The sequence below is a fragment of the Athene cunicularia genome (assembly GCF_003259725.1).
Source record: "Athene cunicularia isolate RWA chromosome 1 unlocalized genomic scaffold, athCun1 chr1_part2, whole genome shotgun sequence".
NCBI classification, from domain to species: domain Eukaryota; kingdom Metazoa; phylum Chordata; class Aves; order Strigiformes; family Strigidae; genus Athene; species Athene cunicularia.
In genome coordinates this window covers 28,828,032-28,847,260 of record NW_020799092.1, presented here as the reverse complement: position 1 = coordinate 28,847,260, position 19,229 = coordinate 28,828,032, and the positions used below count along the sequence as shown (strand labels likewise).

Sequence of the window (19,229 nt, the reverse complement as noted above, 5' to 3'; positions counted from 1 at the left end):
GGCGGCGGGAGCTCGGTTGCTAAGGAGACGCGCGGCGGCCCCGCCCTGCGAGCGGCTGCGCGGGCCGCGGGGGCCGGCGGCCATCTTGTGAGTCAGCCCAGACTCCCGGCAGCAGCGCTGCGAGGGAAGAGGGTGCCGAGGGTGTTCGCCGGGGCACGCCCCGAAGGCAAGGGACGTGTTCCCTATGCGGCCTGTGCCGGGCCTTGGCCTCGCCCGCCCTTTTCCGTCGCTCTCAGCGTGCTGCGAGCCTGGCGGGAGGGCCCTGAAACTGCCCGGCCCTCCCACCATCAGCCACGGGGCCTGGGATCTTCAGCCCCTGTGGCCTGGGTCTGGCCCGTTGTCAGAAAAAAAGTCCCCGGCAGACATCTGTTCGTGAGTAAACAGAGGTTTGTGGAAGTTTTTGACAAAACAGACCAAGATGTTCCCAGAATAGCTAAAACAACCCAGGTCACTCAGATGCCAAAGCTCGAGTCCCTGTTTGAATGCGTTGGGTGCTAAGAGGTTCGTCACCCCATGGCTGTAGGAATATCTTTGTATTGATGCTGTTCTGAGGAAGTGTGCAAATTTTCCCCAAAATGACCGACAACTGTAATTCACCACAAAAACTGGGTGAAATAGAACCCAAGAAGTTAAGGCATTAGCACCTGTGTAGAGAAGCCTGACAGCATACAAAATTCCTTCCAAAATGAGAGATTATGTTAAGACACCTGACATATGTTAAGGTTACTGACATTTTGTGATGGGCTCAATACAAAACAATAAGGTATTATATAATGAACTCCAGAGATTTGAAGAGTCTCTGAGGAAAAAAATAAAGGTGAAATAAATTATTAATTCTGTAAGACACATTACTTAGTAAAGAAATGGATCCATCAAGCCAAAATAAGTAGTTAGCAGTGTGTTGCTGTACACCAAATAACTCTGATACAAATTATATTCCCTAGGAGGTTTAATTTCACAAATAATATGAATATAATAAATATGCTTTATGATTTACCAGATCATTCTATGGTAATAGGCTCCATTTCAAGGATGCACCTACAACTAAACAGTTGCATTTAATAATATTCAATATTATATGTATAAATTTAATTTATCCTTATATAAATATATAATGTTCATATAATTAATAATATCATATGTTAATAATTAATATAACTGGAGCTATTAAATATTCCCTAGTTTAACTATGAAAGCAGCCACAAAATGCAGTGTATCTTCCTTCGGTCACGTGCAGTGGAAATTTCCTGGCACTACAGTCCCTCCGGCAGCAGATGAGAGTGTGGAGCAACCTTCACAGCCTTCTGTCAACCAAGAGGGTACGTCTGCTCTGACAGCTGGCAGCAAGAAAACTGAACCTGAATCTTCTTCTTGCTACCAATCCTTTTATCATACCTCAGGGGAAAGCTGTAAAAGTGCCACTTTTTAAATGTGTTTAATAATTCATTAAGGACAGAAACAGTTGTTTGGGTTTTTTAACGTAAGAATCTTTTAGCTTAATTCAGCAGTCCTTAATTGAAGGTTATAGTTCCATAATATAAAAAGCTGCTGGTTCACCGTCTCTCTGAAAATTACATCAACAGTATTAGATCACAGCTAATAATAGATACTGTATTTTTTAATATTAATGCATTTCCACTTTGTATCATAATTGTTGCAACAGGGGAAGCTGGGGAGCATTTGACAGCAGCTCAGTAACAATTACTGTATCAGAAAATTCTGTAGCAGCGTCAGCGTGCTATCATTGTAACAGAAATCACCCTAATGATGACATTTACGTATTTGATTCTAAGATTGAGTCAACTGACTGAATTAAGCAAATTACCTGTATGTGCAAAATTAATCCTGGTTTCGAGAGAGGAACCATTATTGATTTGAAGCAAAGTAAATACGAAAATTGAAATATCAGGATTGGTAAATAGGACAAAGTCTTGTCGAGACGTGATATCACTGAGGTTAATTTCCCTTTTATTGTACTTTCGAGGCAATTTTCATCTGGCCTATTGCACGTGTAAATGTAAACACCATCCTCACGGCACGGTCCTTGGCATGAGTTGGAAGATAAGCATTGTCATGTCCATTTTACAGATGAGTAAGCCTCACGTATGCAGCTCAGAAGATGAGAGAAAAACATCCATGTTACAAGGAGGATTATTACGCATGGCGCGAAAAGAAGTGGTTTGAGTAAGTGAACACACACAGACACACGCGAGCACTTCCCTGCTTCTGAAAACTGAGCCACCACAGTCTGTGGACATCCCGGCCTCGGGCGGAGTGCTGTATCTGTGCTGCCCTTCTGCTTCTGCTGTTTACCTTCCCTCACAGAGAGATGAAATCATACTATAAACAGAGGGCAAAGTCCGCTCTCAGGCATTACCTGATAAAGTCCCTTGTTTGACATGACAATAGAGCGTGGAGCACCAGGAGGTTTTGGTTCTCTGCTGCACAGGCTGCGCTCCCTGGACGGGCCATAGGGACCCTGTCAGTCGCCTCGCTGTTAGCAGCAGCGCAAAAGAAAAACCCTGGAAGCCCCATGACCTCATGGGCAAGCGGTCGGTGGTTTGGTGGCTCTGGCTCTCGTTAACCCCCGGGTGCTGCCCGGAGCGCTTCTCCCGCCCCCTGCCCCGCGCCCTCCGTGCCCAGGTGCCCCCGCAGGGCTGCGGCACAGCTGAGGTCATTTGCTTCCGCTGAGCGGAAAACCTGCCCCTCGGCGAGCAACACCGCAACATACCTACCATGTGAGAAACTATCTTTAATTACGGAGTACGTAGCGAAGCCCAAAGGGATTCCTGAGCAGCACCAAACCCCGGCCCACGCCGAAGCCCGCAGCCAGCGCGCTCGGAGGGGAGCGGAGCCGTCCGGTGCTCAGCGCCGGCTGCTCAGCGCTGCCGCGGGACCTGTGCGCTCTGTGCTCATCTGCCGCCTTCCAAGCAAATGAGGAGCCGGGTACGTGTACTTTCACTCTCAGCAAAGCAGGAAATAAGCCCTCAGAGTCAGTCCGAGGTGTACGGCAAAGCGTGCCGCCCATAAACATTTCTAAATGCTCCAGCCGAACGCGTTTTCTCGGTCTGTATACCCTCACCACGGCGCTACTGGTAACAGGAATGTGTGACAGCAGAGGTGGGTAAAGAAATCCGTACGGCAGGGAGTGCTCATCAGCGTTTAAGTCATTTCATGAGGAACGATTATGGGATCGTGGCGAGTTCTGTGATTAAGCAGGTTTTTAGGTGTTTAAATTGCAAAGTGTGCATTAGCCTGCATCTGCTTCTCTAGGCTACGTATGTGTAATATGAAGGCAGGATGGGCTCCATTAGAATTTTCTTTCACTGGTACATGGACAAAGTTATTTTGAGTTAACGTATTGTGGGTCTGTGATTTTTTTTTTTTTTTCCCATTTAATGCATGTCAGTTGAATGGGAGTTAGGGCTGAGTATAACGAAGAAGAAAATCAATGTTTCTTCAAAGTATTTGATCTCTTCTGATGTCAAAATATCACTGCTGTAGAGACCCTGTCTCTCTAAAAGGAGAAATTTAAGAGAATTGTCTGCTTCATCTGGTCAGTATGTGTCTGTGATAGCTCTTTTTAAGTATTTTTGTATCGATAGGCCATTGACCATAAGACTATTTAGAGATGACTAAGAAAAAGTGAATGCACTCAGGTCCTGCGGGGTGACAGCCTGGTAGCCAGAGCAAGAGCTTGTGGGAGCAGGGCATGACCCGTGAGCTTGATCCCGCGGTTACCAAAGGGACTAGTAAAACCCCTCCTAAAGCAGTACGGATCTGAACTGAAACTAGGAAACCAAATACCGAAATTAAAAATTGTATGAGTAAGGGCTACAAATCTACAAAAAGAAAATGAGTGAAGAACACATTGTGCTTGTAGAAATACAGTGCTGTATCGGGGCAAGACAAGTCCTGTGCATGAAACCTTCTTCGTTTGCTCTTCACAGTCGTTTCATACATATGATCAGTTTAATAAGACACCCTATTTTTATTGCTGGTTACACTGTCTGCAAGATTGTGGACTATACCTCACCAATGGTAACGTGGTCATTCTTTTATGTAAAAACACCACTAAAATCATGGTAGTTGAACTAGATTTTAAGTCGTAGTCATTTTATTGCAGTGTTTGTAACACTGTTACTATCAGCGTTTTACCAGTACAGGAAGCCTAAGTAAAACTGAGAACAGCGTGGCATTTTAATTCTGTATACTGGCACACAGAACAAGAAAGGCAGCATAAGGAGTGAGTGAAATCTGAGTTCTTAGACTTACGGTTACACTGTACCTGCAGATCAACAGTTTCTCTCACCTTCCCAAGCCGGCAGCAGTAGGGGTGATCTCAGAGGCCCTGCAGGAGGAGACCACCAAAGGTCTTGGAAGATGCTGAGTTTTCTGACCACAAGTCCATTGAAGTGTCCCTGCTAGACGAGAGGGAGGCAGGTGCCAGGTGCCAGCGCCTGTGCCGTGCTGCGCAGTGCAGGGCAAGCGGGTGAGGGAAAACAGCAGCCCACAGCTACCCCACATGGGCCAGCTCTTTAAGATCGTGCTTAAATTAACACTGTTATTTGGTCTGATAGAGCAAAGCATCTGCCTCAGTATTTTAATAGACTGTGATTTTGGTGATCAGTATCCTCCAATCCTGAATTTAATACCAAGGCAGGAGTTCTGGGAGCTGCTTGCTGAGATGCCAGCAGGTTCCTTGAAGGTACTTCCTCCTTCAGGTGGATGGGATGGTAGAACAAGGTCCCTTATGTACATCAGATTATTTTTTTTTCTTAATTTGATTGAATGGATGCTAATGTCACATTGAAGTATTCAATTTTATTATGTATTAATAATTATGAGAATTGCATGAACTTTTCTGACTACCAGTAACTTTTCTACCCACGTGACATTTTAGGAGGTTTCAAAAATAAAAAATCTAAGATACAAAATTTTAGAATTAGAAATGTGAACAAAGAAACATTTTCCATAGCTTTGTGGCTGATTGATGGATTGTTAAACTACATACATTGTCATACTTACCTCCTACAACTTGGCAATTCAAGTAACAATTTTAAACAAATTCTTATTTATTATAAAAGAATCTTCACCTTTTGGTGAGACTGAGAAGTGCAAAGGGCAGAAGATGGTTTGAAAAGGACATGTAAATGTTAGAGCAGAAGCTTTCTGACTTAAGCTAAACCTTAACTCTTTGTGAACAAGTAGGACAAAGGCGACATCCCCGAGATACACGGGGGTGTCACAAAACACAAATCTGAGTTTGGGAGAAAAAAGAGTTAGTTTTCTTTTAAATAGAAATGGTTAGTTTCAGTTTGGTATCGATACATTTTTCTCTTCAATGTTCTTAGTTCTGCCCATAAAACTTCTTGGGAATTTAATGTTTTCCTTTTAACAAAAGCAGACGACCCCCTCGCTTCTTTGAGTATTCAGAAGCTGGTGAAATAGGCTTGTGAACACTGAAGAATCAGTAGACTCTTCAGGGAAAATGATACTTTGTAGGCTTACCAAATCATGGCTTTTTAATGTGGACATGACTGTACTGGCTACCTTTTAAGGTGGAAACCTCTTGTTCTCTACAGTCACATATTAAACATTGCAGTAAGGACTGGTGCTCTTTGAGTTCTCTAACAGACAACATGCAAATTCTGATGATGCATAAAAATCTTGAGAGATTCTTGAAGTCTTGACTCAGAATTTTAATCAGGGCCCCTTAAAAGTCTTCAGCAGAGACTGAAATAGAAAATACCTGTTTGAGCTCTTTACTTCAAAAGGTTTCCTCCGTTTAAAGTCTGCTGTATGCATTTCTTTCACTAGTGAGGTCATAGGACTTGCTTAGGGAGTACATTCTTTATTTTTAAAGATAATCAAATGATTCATTCCTATCCTGTTTTGAGGTGAGAGAGCCTGCGTTAAATTCCCGGTGAAGGCAAGTTCTCTGACTTGTTGACCATAAAAACGTAAATGGAATAAAATGTAAGAAGTAGAGCGAGTATTTTTTAGATTTACAGAAGTGTGCCTTTAATAGCTGTTTGAGGCAATATTAAGGAGTGTTTATGTGTAAACAGTCTCCAAGGTCATTGATGTTAAGCTGACTGGGAACACAGTATAAGACAAAGAATTAATTTATCTTTGCTCCTTGACCTGATACTGGTTTAAGAGTTAATCCAGCAACCTGGGTTAACTAACCCGCACTATTCAACAGCGAGTGATGGCGTCTTCACCCCTCGCCTTCTAAGAGCAGCTGAGGTTGCCGACGGCACCTCGCGATTCTCTGCCAGGAGCTGCGGCCCTGGGGAGGGGCAGAGATTCCCTGCAGGCAGGGCTGTGTGGCCCACGGCTCCTGGCCTGCAGGGGAGGAGGGTCAGCAGCCCAGGGCAACTGCTGCTGAGCTGGCCGGGCTCAGAGGAGAGCCCGGAACCTAAACAAGAGTGTATTCTTCCTTGCTGCGGCACCCCGGCTGTCCAATATTCCTGTTGCTCTGAAACCTTAAGTAGCCCTTTAATCTTTGGTCGTTTTATCAAAGATTTGTCCTTGTAAAACAGCATAGAGATTTGTATTTGCAACAGTGAGGATGATGTCATGTTTTGAAAGAGTTGGCTATGGATTGGAGGTATATATGCAAACAACCAAGCCTCTGTTTGTTTTTCATTTAAATTTAGTTTGCATGGGCAGCTGGTAGAATCTGAAACAGGTTGAGATGTGCCTTGATACCGTGGGGGTAAAGGATGAGGGTCCTATCTGGCAATCCATATTTATGTAGGTAGGTGCTGAGAATTTTGAGCCTGAACATTGGAATTAGATTATCAGTAGTAGTTTTCTATTTTCATAACCAGCTTTAAAACATACTAAATTACCTATTGTAATTATTAGTAGCTTTACCATGTCATGTCTGCATAAAATACGTAAGATCGTGTGTGCAAGACATAAAGTGCACATAAATGATACTATAGATAAGTCATACAATATATAAAGATGATACATAAACTATCATTAATACATTTAGTGCATTATGCAGAAGTATCATTGTGCCTGTGTTCTTAAAAAATATTACCACAGCAAATCTGACTGAACTGGCTACAAGGAAATTTCAGGACGTTTCGCCTTCCCCAACTCACCTGCAGCATACTTGGTTTAGCAACACCTTCCTTTTACAAGAAGACTTTCTGTTCTCTTTTGTTAGGTAAAAAAAGACACAAATAGAAAAAACTGACTAATGCAAAGCAAAGACAGCATCAACATACTCCTTCTACAGAGGATGCTTCATTATTCATTTGTAACTGTGTTCATAAAAAGCTGTAGTTTCCATCATATAATTGGGCATTTAGAGGGCTGCTTTTTAAAATTTGGACCTAGGCCTCTGTTCAGCAAAACATGAAGTATGTATTTAACTTGAAATACATTATTTATTCTGCTGAAGGCATTTCACCGTTGAAGCTAAGCTTTTGGCTTGCTCGGTCAAAGCCTCAGAGAGCAGCACGAGCAGTTTGCTCTGGCGGGTGGTTTGGGAAGGCTCTGTCCCCAGCGGGGACCGTGCCTACGCCTCCCGCCAGGCCGCGCCGGGGCTGCTCGTCAGTGAGGAGCCGTTGCTCACGCACACATACGGCCTCTTGGGTTCTGTAAACCAAATCACTTTGCCTTTGCTTTTTGTATAAATGAGAGAAAGCAGGAGGTGGGTGGTAGAAGAATAACACACACTGCTTTGGAGAACCAGAAGGGCCTGTGGAGCAGGATACACGGTGCTCTGGCCCAGCTCTGCACAGATCCAAACAGGCCCATACTAATGCAGCTTTCTTGTGCATTTCTATATGCACCCATTTTTAGATTTTTGAAAAGATGACAGAAATCAGTAAGTAGTCTCAATTTGTTCCTTCCTTGCCAGGGCGGCAACTGCTAAGCTTTACTCTGAAACTAAATTAGACCCATCTTGTACATCTTCAAGAGAGTGGCCCTACCAGAGTGCCTTTGCCCCACAGCCTCTGTCCCGTGAAACACGTGATAAATCCCCTCTTGGCTGGATCGCCCCTTCACAGAGACCACTTGGTGGGCAAAGGCAGCATACCAGGCTGCAGCTGAGGCTGCAGGGGACAGTATGACCCAGCAGCTATGACAGTTTCTTTTTTAGCCCGTGGGAGGAAGGTATTATCAGAACAGGTGTGAGGTGGCATATGTTGTGCTTTGGGCTTTTGTCCTGGTATTGTATGGTTTGTTTACATGTCTGTGCTCTGCAGTGTATTGACTTATTATAGGCCTTTTTCAGAAGGCAGTTTTCATCTCTCACAGATATAGACATTCCCATTGTGTAGCCCCGTGAATGTGAAACTAGCATCTAGTCTAAAAATGAAAAAAAAAAAAAAAAAAAAAAAGACAGAAAAAGAAAATAGCTCTTTTTAGTTTGTTTTTTTTTTTCTTTCACAATGCATGGTTGTAAAGGCTAAGAATAGTTAATATGCATGTGCAATAGCTGACTTTTTATGCTGGGTTTTAATACATTTTATCCACTGTAGTCTTTGTTTCACTAGGCACTTTTAACAACTCTGTAAGCTGTGAGAAAACACGATTAACACATTTCCAATGGTTTGACTCTCCCTGTGGTGCCCACAGGCCATGGGGGTATGTCCCTGCACATCTAGGTGTTGACTTCGGACCTGTGACACACAGCTGGGGTCTTTAACCTCCACAGGCCAATGCTGTGTGCTTTGACGACTTCTAACTGCCTCCAGAGGACTGTCACGTTGGATGTCCAGGTGTCCCTGGGATCCTCCAAACCTTGCTCAGCCATTCCCAGATTCTCATTCACGGACCTTGGGGACCCCTCGGAGCTCCTGCCTGAGCTCTGGTGGACTTCTCAGACCAGGCACTGCCCTGGGCCGTCCAGCCCGTACTGCAACAGCGAATGTCTCTCTTCGGGGCTGGGCCAAAACCAGACAGGGATGTGCTTGTGGGAATGGGATCAGCCGTTGGCCACCACTGCACCCAGTAGTCCACTGGTCTGGATGTTCCCCTGGGAAAGGGAAGAGTGGGTTTAAGTATCTGCCCCAGTGAATATGGCTTTATTTAACGTGATACAGCTTCGCTGCGGGGTACGTATGGAGCCTTGGCAGCTGTCTCAGAGTGTCAGCTCGCGGTGTCTGGGTGTCTGGATATCAGGTATGATTCTGGAATGCCCAAAGTCCCTCTATGGACGTTATCCTTTTTTTAATTATTTTTGTTTAGACTGTGGAGAGAGACATACAGCAGCACATAAAGAAGTGTTTAAAACAGGACAGGGAATCTCTTGAAGCAAATACAGCACCTAAACCGTCTCTCTATTTTTGAAAAGATGACCTTATTAAGCCTTTTAACTCACCTGTAATGTCTGTTTGGGTTCTGCTGCACTTACACACAAAGTCACAGGTGGCCCCTAGGAAGCAAGGACTGTGGCACCTCCCCTCAGGAACAGGCCGGTCGGCGGCTCCCTCACCGTGGTTGCAGCAGGAGTCCCAAGGCCTGACCCCAGCTCCTCTTTGTCACTGCTAAACTACACTGCTCCTTGGAAATCGGGATATATTTACAATCCTAGATTATAAACATCTATACGAGTAAAGCAGAAACACTACGATAGAAGGAAAAAACCCAGAGTATTAAGCTACAAACCGTATGCACATGGTAATACCTACCCAGCAGGAACCAGTCCGTAGCATGCTTTGCCCCAGCCACATTAAACACTGGAAAGAGGAGCCTCCACTTCTGCAGATCGAGTATATTTTCTGTTTATTTATCACATTTATTTATTTATCAGAATTGTGTCACGTTTCTGTGTGCTTGCTTATGCAATAATGTACACACATTAATTATTAAAAACTTTCCTTTGTGGAAAATGTAAATTTCACCTAAATATTGAAAGAAGATCAAGGCTCCCTCAGTGTGCAAAGGCTCCAACCTCATCCCCAGTGTAAAACTTAAGAAAAAGTGTTTACAGGAGTGCAGAAATGTGGCAAACTGAATCCCTGCCAGGCAGCATTATGACAGATACCTTCTGCTTGGTTTAGCTCCATCTCTGGGAATATTTCACATGAGATTTATTCATTTGACCCACAGAGAGCGTGCTGGAAAGGAGAAAGGAATCCAGCTCGGGGAAATCCCCTTCCCTGCTGTCTGAGCTCACCCCACCAACAAAGGGGGTCAGTTCTATAATGGTGGAGCTGGGAAACAAAGAGATGATAAAAGAGCTGGCCTAAAACATGCCAGATAAAACCAGAGTGTCTCCAGAAGACTGTCATGAAGTTAATCATCAGGCAGTCTCAAGACAACGGGCAGAGCCTTCTGCTGCAGCAAATGTCCGAGGGGCAGGAGGAGCGTTACCTGCCCAAGGGCCTGTGTGGAGGCTGGAATAATCCCCATCCACAGCTCTGATGTCATTTCTCCTGATAAGCCAAACAAAACAATCGTAATGGCTACAAAAACATCAGCTCCGCTCCAAGCTCTGCTGCTGGTGAACTGAACCTCTTTGGTGCTTTCAGGGAAGTGTTATCCAAACACTGGTGCTATGAGAGATGTGCCGCTTGCGCTGGAACCTGCTAGGTGTTGCCACTGATTTCACTGAGAAGAGAACCACCTCCTGTGAGGTGCTGGCTACTGCTCATGGGTGACTTTCCCACGGTATGAGCAGGCACCTCCACTGGGTTTGGTGGTTCTTCCCGTCCACTCTTCCATTTGTACAGCTATTCATCTGTTTACATCTTTGTTATATCCTATTCCTATGGTGAGCCGCTCATAACTTCCCTGGCAGCGGCCTCTAGCTAAAGAAGGTGCATAAACTCGGACCTAAAGTAAAGATTAGGAAAACCTGTTCAAGTTGTCTGGTTTAGGTACTTTGCTGCCCGGGGATCTCCATCAGCTGGACTGATTTAATGCCAGGCAGGTCACTGCAGACAGCACAGGAGAGCATCTTGTAATCAGTGAAACTACTGAAAAACTATACTTATCTACACTAGCTATATTTATCTAAATTTTCCAATTTCTAGGCTGTTCTGAGCCAATAGGAAGCAGCAGCCATCTAAATGTTGCGTGTTTGAACTGCTGTACATCTGTTGGGTCACTGAAACTTTCCTTTGACTACTCTCAAAATAGGTATCTTAGCAACGCTTGCGTTCTGATTGGAGAAGTAAAAAGGGTAACTATAAGAGCGCTTCAAACAATTTCCATCTAAACTGAAAAGCCCTTGTGTTACCAGAAGCCACAGGGTTATCTTTCATGACTCGTTGCAGAGTAAGATGTCCCAAACAAGGAGAATCCCCAGGCACTTTGTTGTCTCCAGCTACCCCAATGGAGCACCAGAAGAGGAAACCTACAGTAACCTCCAAACAATTCCAGACACCACAGAGCAAATGGAGTTTAATATCAGGTATCATGCTGCATTAATGCTCCTTCTGTCCTCCCTCTCCTCCCCCCCAATACAACCCCCCAGACTTTCCAGAAGACTTTGCTAAGCCAAATAATCAGAGTGGATACTATTGGAAATGGAATAGATGCAAGTGCAGATAACCTGCAGTGTTTAGCACTGACCAGGAAGATTATGCTGCATTAAATGGCTGTAAGTTTTTTATCCTGCACAGGGACACAGATGTGGCTCTTCATTAGAAACCCACCTGTTAGAGCAAGCAGCTGAGGAAACCATTTTTACATAATTCTCTAGGCGCCTCTCCCAACAAACTGATAGTGCTGCTTTGGGTTTTTCTTAATCCCATATGTACATTTTTTCCAGTTCAAGAGTCAGGGGCTGCCTTTCCCCCGTCTGCAAAAATTCCTTTCTGTGGTTTTTTTTTGTTGTTGGACTGACCAAACCAAGCCCAAGTTTTTTTAAGCAGATCTCTAGAATTAAGCTCTTAAGCCTACTTACTATTCAGATGATCTCATAAACAGATCTCAGCAGAAATACAAGTTAACATAAAAACGTTTAGTCATATTATTTTTCCACCAAAAAAAAAAAAAAAGGATGAGTGTCTGAGAGAAGCTAAATCTAATTGGAAATTTTCATCAGGAAAGCATAACTGGTTTTTGGCATGAACATGTGCCCCAGGCGTTGTAGTTTAAGGCTCTGCACGCCCCAGGACCTCCCTAAGAGCCTTGAAGTTTTGGTCAGTTCATAGCCTGGCACCACCTACTAGCTGGAGACCCCCACTGCCCTATGGAAACCCCTGGAGTAAACTTGTCAGGTGACAAAGGCAGCTGAGACGTGAGATGGAACACTGAGAGGTCCAGCGGGAAGGCTGCTTCAGTAGTTTGACTTGGAGGGGGAATAAAATCCCCAAACCAGAATTCTATTGCCTTGAATAAAGAAATGACACCTAAAAACCCAATATGTTTTTCCTAAAATGCCAGATACGCAGCTTTTTATGAAAACATCGAAACACTTTACGCATATAAATATAGGCATAAGATGCCTAATCAATAAAACCATGAGGAAAAAAACCCACCTTAACATTTTGCTTTGTGCGTGCCCAGCTTGGTCTGGCGGTTGGGGGTCACTGCCTGGCCTTTGCGGGTGGTTTCCAGGGCAGAGCCGTTGCAGGATTTCCCTCCCTCTAACGTGACTTCCCCAACGCCCTGCAGCTCCGCCACCCAGGTCGGCCACCAGCTGGCCCTGATCGGGGACGACTTCGACAGGATGTACCACAGGAAGATGGAGGACACGCTGCTTCACCTGGCCCGCGGGTAAGGCACCCCCCGGCCCTCTCAGTCCTCGGGTCCTTCTACAAACCGTTAGAGAGATAAATGGTAATGGTTTATGAGAGAAACAATAACGCTTCTGCGCACAAAGTAAACAATTTTATTGCTACTACTGCTACTTCATACAGAAGCTAGAACCCCCAAAGCAGATGCTGCAGCTTTGTTTTACACAGAAGAGCTTTACGGTGTACACTGTTTCCACAGACTGTGGCCCTTTACAGGCAAAGACTTAGTTCCTTGGTGTGTACAATATCGCAGTAGCACAGTGTTTTCTAGGCTAGACAGTGCCTTTAAGCACAACTGAGCCATGAGAGGTCTGTGGCCTAGTGAGTGCGATGCCTCGGGGGTCAGCATGTTACTGCACGTTGATAACCCACCATGCGCGGACTAGTTTGAGTCTCCTGTTCTCTCTGAGAGCTGGCGGGTTGTGGTGGAGTGGGTCACTGGGGATAACCCACACACAGCCTTGTCCTCACCTGAGACAGCTCCTCCCTGCCTGCACCCTGGGCACTCGTGCTGTCCCGCCTCCCCTCTGCTGGCTCTGGGGAGAGGACAGACGGCGGCTGCAGCCTCGGAGAGGGCAGATCTCTCCCACCCTGCTCCTGGGCACAGCTCGGAGGGGAGCAGCTTCGGCCCCAGCTGGGGCGCGCCGCTCCGAGCCTGAAACCAAATTACCTTGAGCTTTGAAAGCCCTACAAAGTTGCCAGATCTTCTTCCCAAATATTTAGAGAAATATCTATGTACACACAGACTTTCAGGAAGGAACATAGTGGAGTTCTGTGTTTCTTTTTGTAGTTTTCCAAACCTTAGTATTTTATTGGCCAATTTTTCGAATGAATTTTCTATCCTCATGCCTTTTTTGTTTGTTTCAATCGTCAAGAGTTGCCATCAGTGTTTTCCAGACATGGAATAATATTATTAAAAGCGTTCTAAGAAGCTTTGGAACTATTTGGAACAATAACTGGACAAAAAGGATCGTTGGTTATGGAAGCTGGGTATGCTTTCTCCCTTTTCTCCCACCTTTCTGTTGACAAGGAGGTTACAGCAACGCCCAGCTCTCACCTGTGGCAGTGCGTCAAGCCTGCGATTGCAGCTCCCGCTTTGGGCTCAGGCCTCAGTTTGTTGGTGTCCCCCGTTGCCCCGTTTTTTCTTTTTAGGATGAAATTCCTCATTTATAGAGTGAACCAAACGGCTGCCACCAGCCACCCAAGTCCCACGCGGCTGCGAGGGCTCCATGCGGAGGGGAGGCACCTCCCCCCGCCAGGAGCTGCGAGGGCCTAGGCCGGGGCGGCTCTGCTGCCATGGGGCCTTACCAGGGGGCACCTGCAGGAGGGAGGTTCTTCAGGGGCCTGTACGACCCTCAGCAAAACGAGCCCCCGAGGCGTGTTTCCACGGGAGGACAGGGCCTGCTCTCCGCGCCCCACAGGGTTTTGTGTTTGCGTTCCTGCGCCGTCCGTCCCCTCTGACCGCCGTCCCCTCCCGCCCCGCAGGTCTGGAGGCTCCCCTGCAGCTGCCTCTGCCAGAAGCTGGTGCCCGCAGCCCTGCTGCTCGTTGCCTTGTGGTGGGCCGTGACTTACGGACTGCGGGGTTAACGCAGAGGATGACAAGAGGTCACTGCTGGACTCTGACCAAATCATTAACACCCAGGTGGTGGCAGTTGGTTTGTTTTTCAAATTTACACTGATAAAAATCTCTTTTATATTTAAAACCTAGGCTGGTGCTGGGTCACTGCTGTTTCATACCTTTTTTAAAAAAGAAAAACATTTAAAATAAGGAGGTTGTTGCTGGATAACTGCCTGACTTGCTAGTTTTGAAATGTGACTCCAGGCGATGAGAAAGTCTGTCTTTTTGTGTTTAATGCAGTATAAAGTGTCTATTTCATATAAACGAGTTTCTTAAAGAGATTCTGGATGTGGGGAAGACTGAAGGCATGCTGGACATCCTTTAAAATTGTAACACTGTAAAAGCAACAGTAAAGATTCAAACCCATGATACTTTTTTAAAATTAAATTGTTGCTTCGAATGTTTCACAGTGTTATCTACTGTTTTTCCAAGTCTCTGCAGTATCTTGTCTTGTACATTTTGCTATCTAAGATGACAGGACAGGCTTCACTTGATTCTTAGGTAGTCAAATTTGCAGGTGAAATGATGGTTGGACAAAGTGTGGTTAGGAGGAGCTCACAAGTAAGCTGGCTGGGTCAGTACCCAAGGGCTGCTCAAGCCAAGCAATTACTTTTCCAGAATTTTTTTGAAAACTACTAATGGACTTTATATTCTTCTGCCTCTTTCCAAAGTAAAACTTTGAGTTGCCCAGAAAAAAACCAAGAATTTGAAAAAGAGATCTTTTTGATGACATGTCTTCCTGGAAGGCAGGTGGTTAGTGGGAATGGATGACTGAGGGAGACTCCAGGATGGAGACAAGTGGGCCCCACGCTCCCACCTGCCACCGGCGGCCATCAGGGCAGCGCTGTGCTGTGCTGGCAGCAAACGCTCCTCGAGATCCGCTGCTGAGCTGCTCCTCGCTGTGCAGAGACTCTCAACGAGAGAAAACGAAAGTGCGTGGTGGTGGTTTGGGTATTCCCCTCGGCAGAGGGGATGCCTGCTTCCTGCCCGGCCGAGCCGCTGCCGCCCCTTTGAGACAGGAAAATGCAGTAATACGGTGTTTAATGGAGGGCGTTGGGTTTGAGCCCCTGCTTCAAATGGGACAAGAAGTTGAAGGACTCCCTCCTTCCGTGGAGGCGAATGCCAAAGCCAGCCCAGGTGAAGTGGGGTGAGGAACGTGTTGCCTCTTTCACAAGAGGTGCCCAAACCCCACTACAATCCTAACTGCATGTCTCAAAAAATTCTTCTGGGAAAAAAAAAAAAGAAAAAAGAAGAAAAAGGCTCAATTAGAGTATTCCATTCAACCATTTCATGGTAAAGGATTTTGAACTATCTTTGACGGACTTGAAATGCAGAGCAAAAAAGAAAGTCCAGAGAGAAGGTGTGCAGAGGGTGATGGCTCCAGCACAGCCCGGGAGCTCGGGCAGCGGCAGCAGCAGCACGTGCTGCGGTGTCACCTTTTCCCAGAAGGCCCCTGAGGTGACCTGCCTTACGCTGACCCGCAGGACTGCCCAGCTAACCAAACCCAGCACAGGGTTCCAGAACTGATTGCTCTGTTAACTCCGTAACAGCGGTATGATAGCAAATACGTTATTGTTTAGTGAAGGGTAAAAATGCCCATCAAGAGGATCCCACCCGAGAGCTGTGTGGGGTGGCTTCGCTTTTTCACTCCTGCAATTAATAATTAGTAACGTAACACAGGGAATCACGAGAGGGGGAGTTTGGCATCGGCAGGTACGGAGCAGAACAGCCTCACGGGGTGTAGAACGCAGTCGCACCAAGGATGGGAGCGCAGCACAAAGCCAACAGCCTCTGTGACAGGAATGGGCACAAAGGGGCCCCGCGGCCACGGCCGGGCTGCCCCGCCCCGGGGAACCCCCAGAGCCTCCGTCCTCAGGCTCTGCACTGCAGCTCAGCACCCCCCAATTTAATTCCTTTTTTTTTTTTTTAAGCACACTTCCTTGTGACAGAGTTTATGGCACCTGATTTTTTTTTCCACATCCCGTTGCTTCTTGTTCGCAGGTGAAGGAACCGCTCCGACCTGACACATCATCCTGCACGTTTCCAGCAGCAGGAAGGGCAGGTGAGCAGGGACACAACAGGCAATGCCCGGCTCGGCACCTCGGGGGCTGCTCGAAGGCTGCACCGGACAGCAAACCCCCGCGCAGGGGCCACGGGTCCCTCTTCCCACTAACTGAACAGGGCCCACAAGGGCGGGGTGCTCTTCGGACCCAGCGTCCCTTTGGTGCTCTGCATCTGAGGAGGGTGCAAAGGTCATCTGATGCTCCCTGTTTGCAAACGAGATTTTTAGCACATTTCTCCCACAGCAGCTTTACTTGGAGGCAAAGTGTGCAACAGAGTGGAATGAGGAAAAAAAAACCAAAAACCAAACAACAAAACTTATGGCAAGAGCAGTACAAACAGAAAACAGATCTCCAATATTTCCACAAAAGTTAAATAATTAAAAGAAAAAAAAGTCCAGAAACTACAAAGCACTATATGAAAACCAGAATTAGTGCCACTGACACGCCACACTCCGTTCCAGCCATCGTAAAAGCAGGTTTCAAAGTCACGAACATCACATTTGGTCGTAGATGTGGTCAGAAACTTCTAAGACAGCACGTAACTTGGGTTTAATACTACAGATGGGATTTGGCTGAGCTACTCTAACCACCTAGTGACAACCGGGTGTGCTTTACTGAATAATTAACACCTGTAGCACCGGGGCCTTCGCTGAAGGAACTTTCTGTACAGTAATCCCAACCCTTAACTGGCAGCCTGTGATAGTCCAGCAGCTGACAAATTCGTCTGTATTTTACCTATAGTTAATGTTTACCCATGGCAAGAGCAGCATTTGTACTGCAAAGGCAGGCTTGGGGGCCGATCTGAGTTCACAGAAGAGCCACTCAATAACACACTCCACTAGTCCAGCCTAACTGAAGCAGTTTTTAAATTCGCTTTCCCTTTCAGAAATGGGAAACTGTGACATCATTAATACTGCAATTGGGATTTATTCTACATTTCACAAGGAATTACTGAGGATGTGCATGATCATTTAAGTAATATATCCTAAATTTCTGCTAAATCTGTTAAATGTACCACTAAAATATTGGAAAGAAAAAAAAAAAAAAAGAGTTCAGCTGAAGGTTCTGGTCATGCCACAGCATGCCCTGTGAAACCCCTCCCTGCTCTCCTCTACACCGTTCCCTGGCAAACACTGTCCCCCCCCAGTCCCTAAAGCTGCTGCTTTCTGTCGGTGAAGAAAAGTCCCCCCGAGGGCCCGCTCAGCCTCTGAGGCAGCATGGGGAGGGGGCGCGTTCTGGGGAGCTCTGTCCTTCAGCACAACATCCCTGTGTCCCTTGGGCGCTGCAGGGAACGTTACTTCCACGCACGCGTAGGCTACAGGCCGGTAACGACGCACCCCACGGCATTAAAAATACCAAGGAAAGCTTCATAGTTTATTTAGTTTAACCTTAAGAAAATCACGTTCCAAGCAACATCATCTACATTGGCCGGCTGCTGCCTGGCAACAGGGACACAAAGTCAATTGAGAGATGAATGTCCCATGAGTCCGTGTCACGAAGGACCCACCAGTGCCCCGAGGGCTCCAAAGGCCCCTGGCTCCCACCGCCCCCTGCAGCCACCAGCCCCCCGCCCCGAGGGGCCCGCGCCAGCGCTTTAACCTGCATCCGCGGCCCCGCCCCCGGGTTTAAGAAAAGGAGAAAATCAAAGAGAGGGGAAGTTGCTCACAGGGTTGAGGCCGAACAGGCGGCTATGGGGTGTGCTCAGTGGCAGCCCCGGCGCAGACGAGCCGGGCATTGCTCTCCCCTTCCCGCGTGAGGCACACGGGGAGGGAAAATGCTGGCGGCGCTGACGTACACGGGGCTCTTCATCACGAGAAGCCGTGAAGGTAAAAGACTTCCTCTTCCGGGAGCACAAAGTTATTTTTAAATCGGGCAGAAAAAACATGTTGCGTGGATTTTCCCTCAAAAGGCTACTTAGGTCTCTGCTGCTTCCTCATCCTCCAGCGCATCTATGTGGTTATACTGTTTCCAGGCCTTCAAATTACATTTTTTGAGGATGACTCCCAGGTGCCTCCCGGGCCCCACTTCGTACGTGCAAGGAAATTCTGTTCCCTGTCTCCTCTGGTACACAGCGTGCATGGTCTGCTCCCACATCACGGGGGACACCACCTGCCTCGCCAGCAGCTGCCGCACGTGCTCCCCGTGCATGTACTTCTTCCCGCTGACGTTGGAGTAGACACACACCAGCGGCTTCTGAATCTCAATCGATTTCAGGACTTCAGCCAACGGCTCCACCGCTGGCTCCATCAGTCTGGTGTGAAACGCTCCGCTGACCGGGAGCATTTTTGTACGTATGAAGGAATATTTTTGGGCATTCTCCTGCAAAAACTTCAAAGCCTGTAGAAGGGAGAGAGGGAAGTTAGAGTCTTGCGTGACACAGGTTTACTCAGTCACCCCCCGAGAACCACCTGAGTGCACGCTGGAAAAACACCCCACAGACCAAACACTTGTACTTGGACAAACTAAGGCTGCATGTAACTTCCACACAGGAGCACAAAGGGAAAGTTCTGAAAAAAACAGACTATAAATTCAACTAAAGGGGCAGCTACTCTGGAGCAGTACCTGTAAGTGTCCTGCAATGACTCTGCTGTCTGGAAACAAGTAGTTTGAGATCTCACACACGGGTTTCTCTATGCCCAGTGATTCACAGTGCTGACGGGCTTCCAAGCAGGCAAATCTGTAATTGGTCTCCGGGCGGCCGATGACCGAGAGCATCCCGCTGGGAACCGCCTCCGCCGCCGCCTGCATGGCCTCGGCGCGCACCTTCACCGCGTACAGCGCTGGGGGAGACGGAGACGGGCGGTGAGCGGGGCCCCGGCGCGGCAGCCC

At 46.8% G+C, this 19,229-nt stretch overlaps 2 protein-coding genes across 2 annotated transcripts in view; both read right to left on the bottom strand.

The window, feature by feature from the left end:
• TTLL1 (tubulin tyrosine ligase like 1) overlaps window positions 1–4,060 on the bottom strand; it is a 24,715-nt gene extending 20,655 nt beyond the window's left edge. The window contains exon 1 of the mRNA XM_026862791.1: window positions 4,047–4,060. The gene's annotated coding sequence lies outside the window, so the exon portion shown is untranslated. The remainder of the gene's footprint in view (window positions 1–4,046) is intronic.
• Window positions 4,061–17,761: 13,701 nt separating this feature from the next.
• Window positions 17,762–19,229, bottom strand: MCAT (malonyl-CoA-acyl carrier protein transacylase; the record flags this gene model as incomplete). The annotated part of the gene is made up of 2 exons (XM_026864509.1): window positions 17,762–18,737; window positions 18,963–19,229. Coding segments are annotated over 2 exons (690 nt in total), but the record flags the coding sequence as incomplete, so codon positions are not given.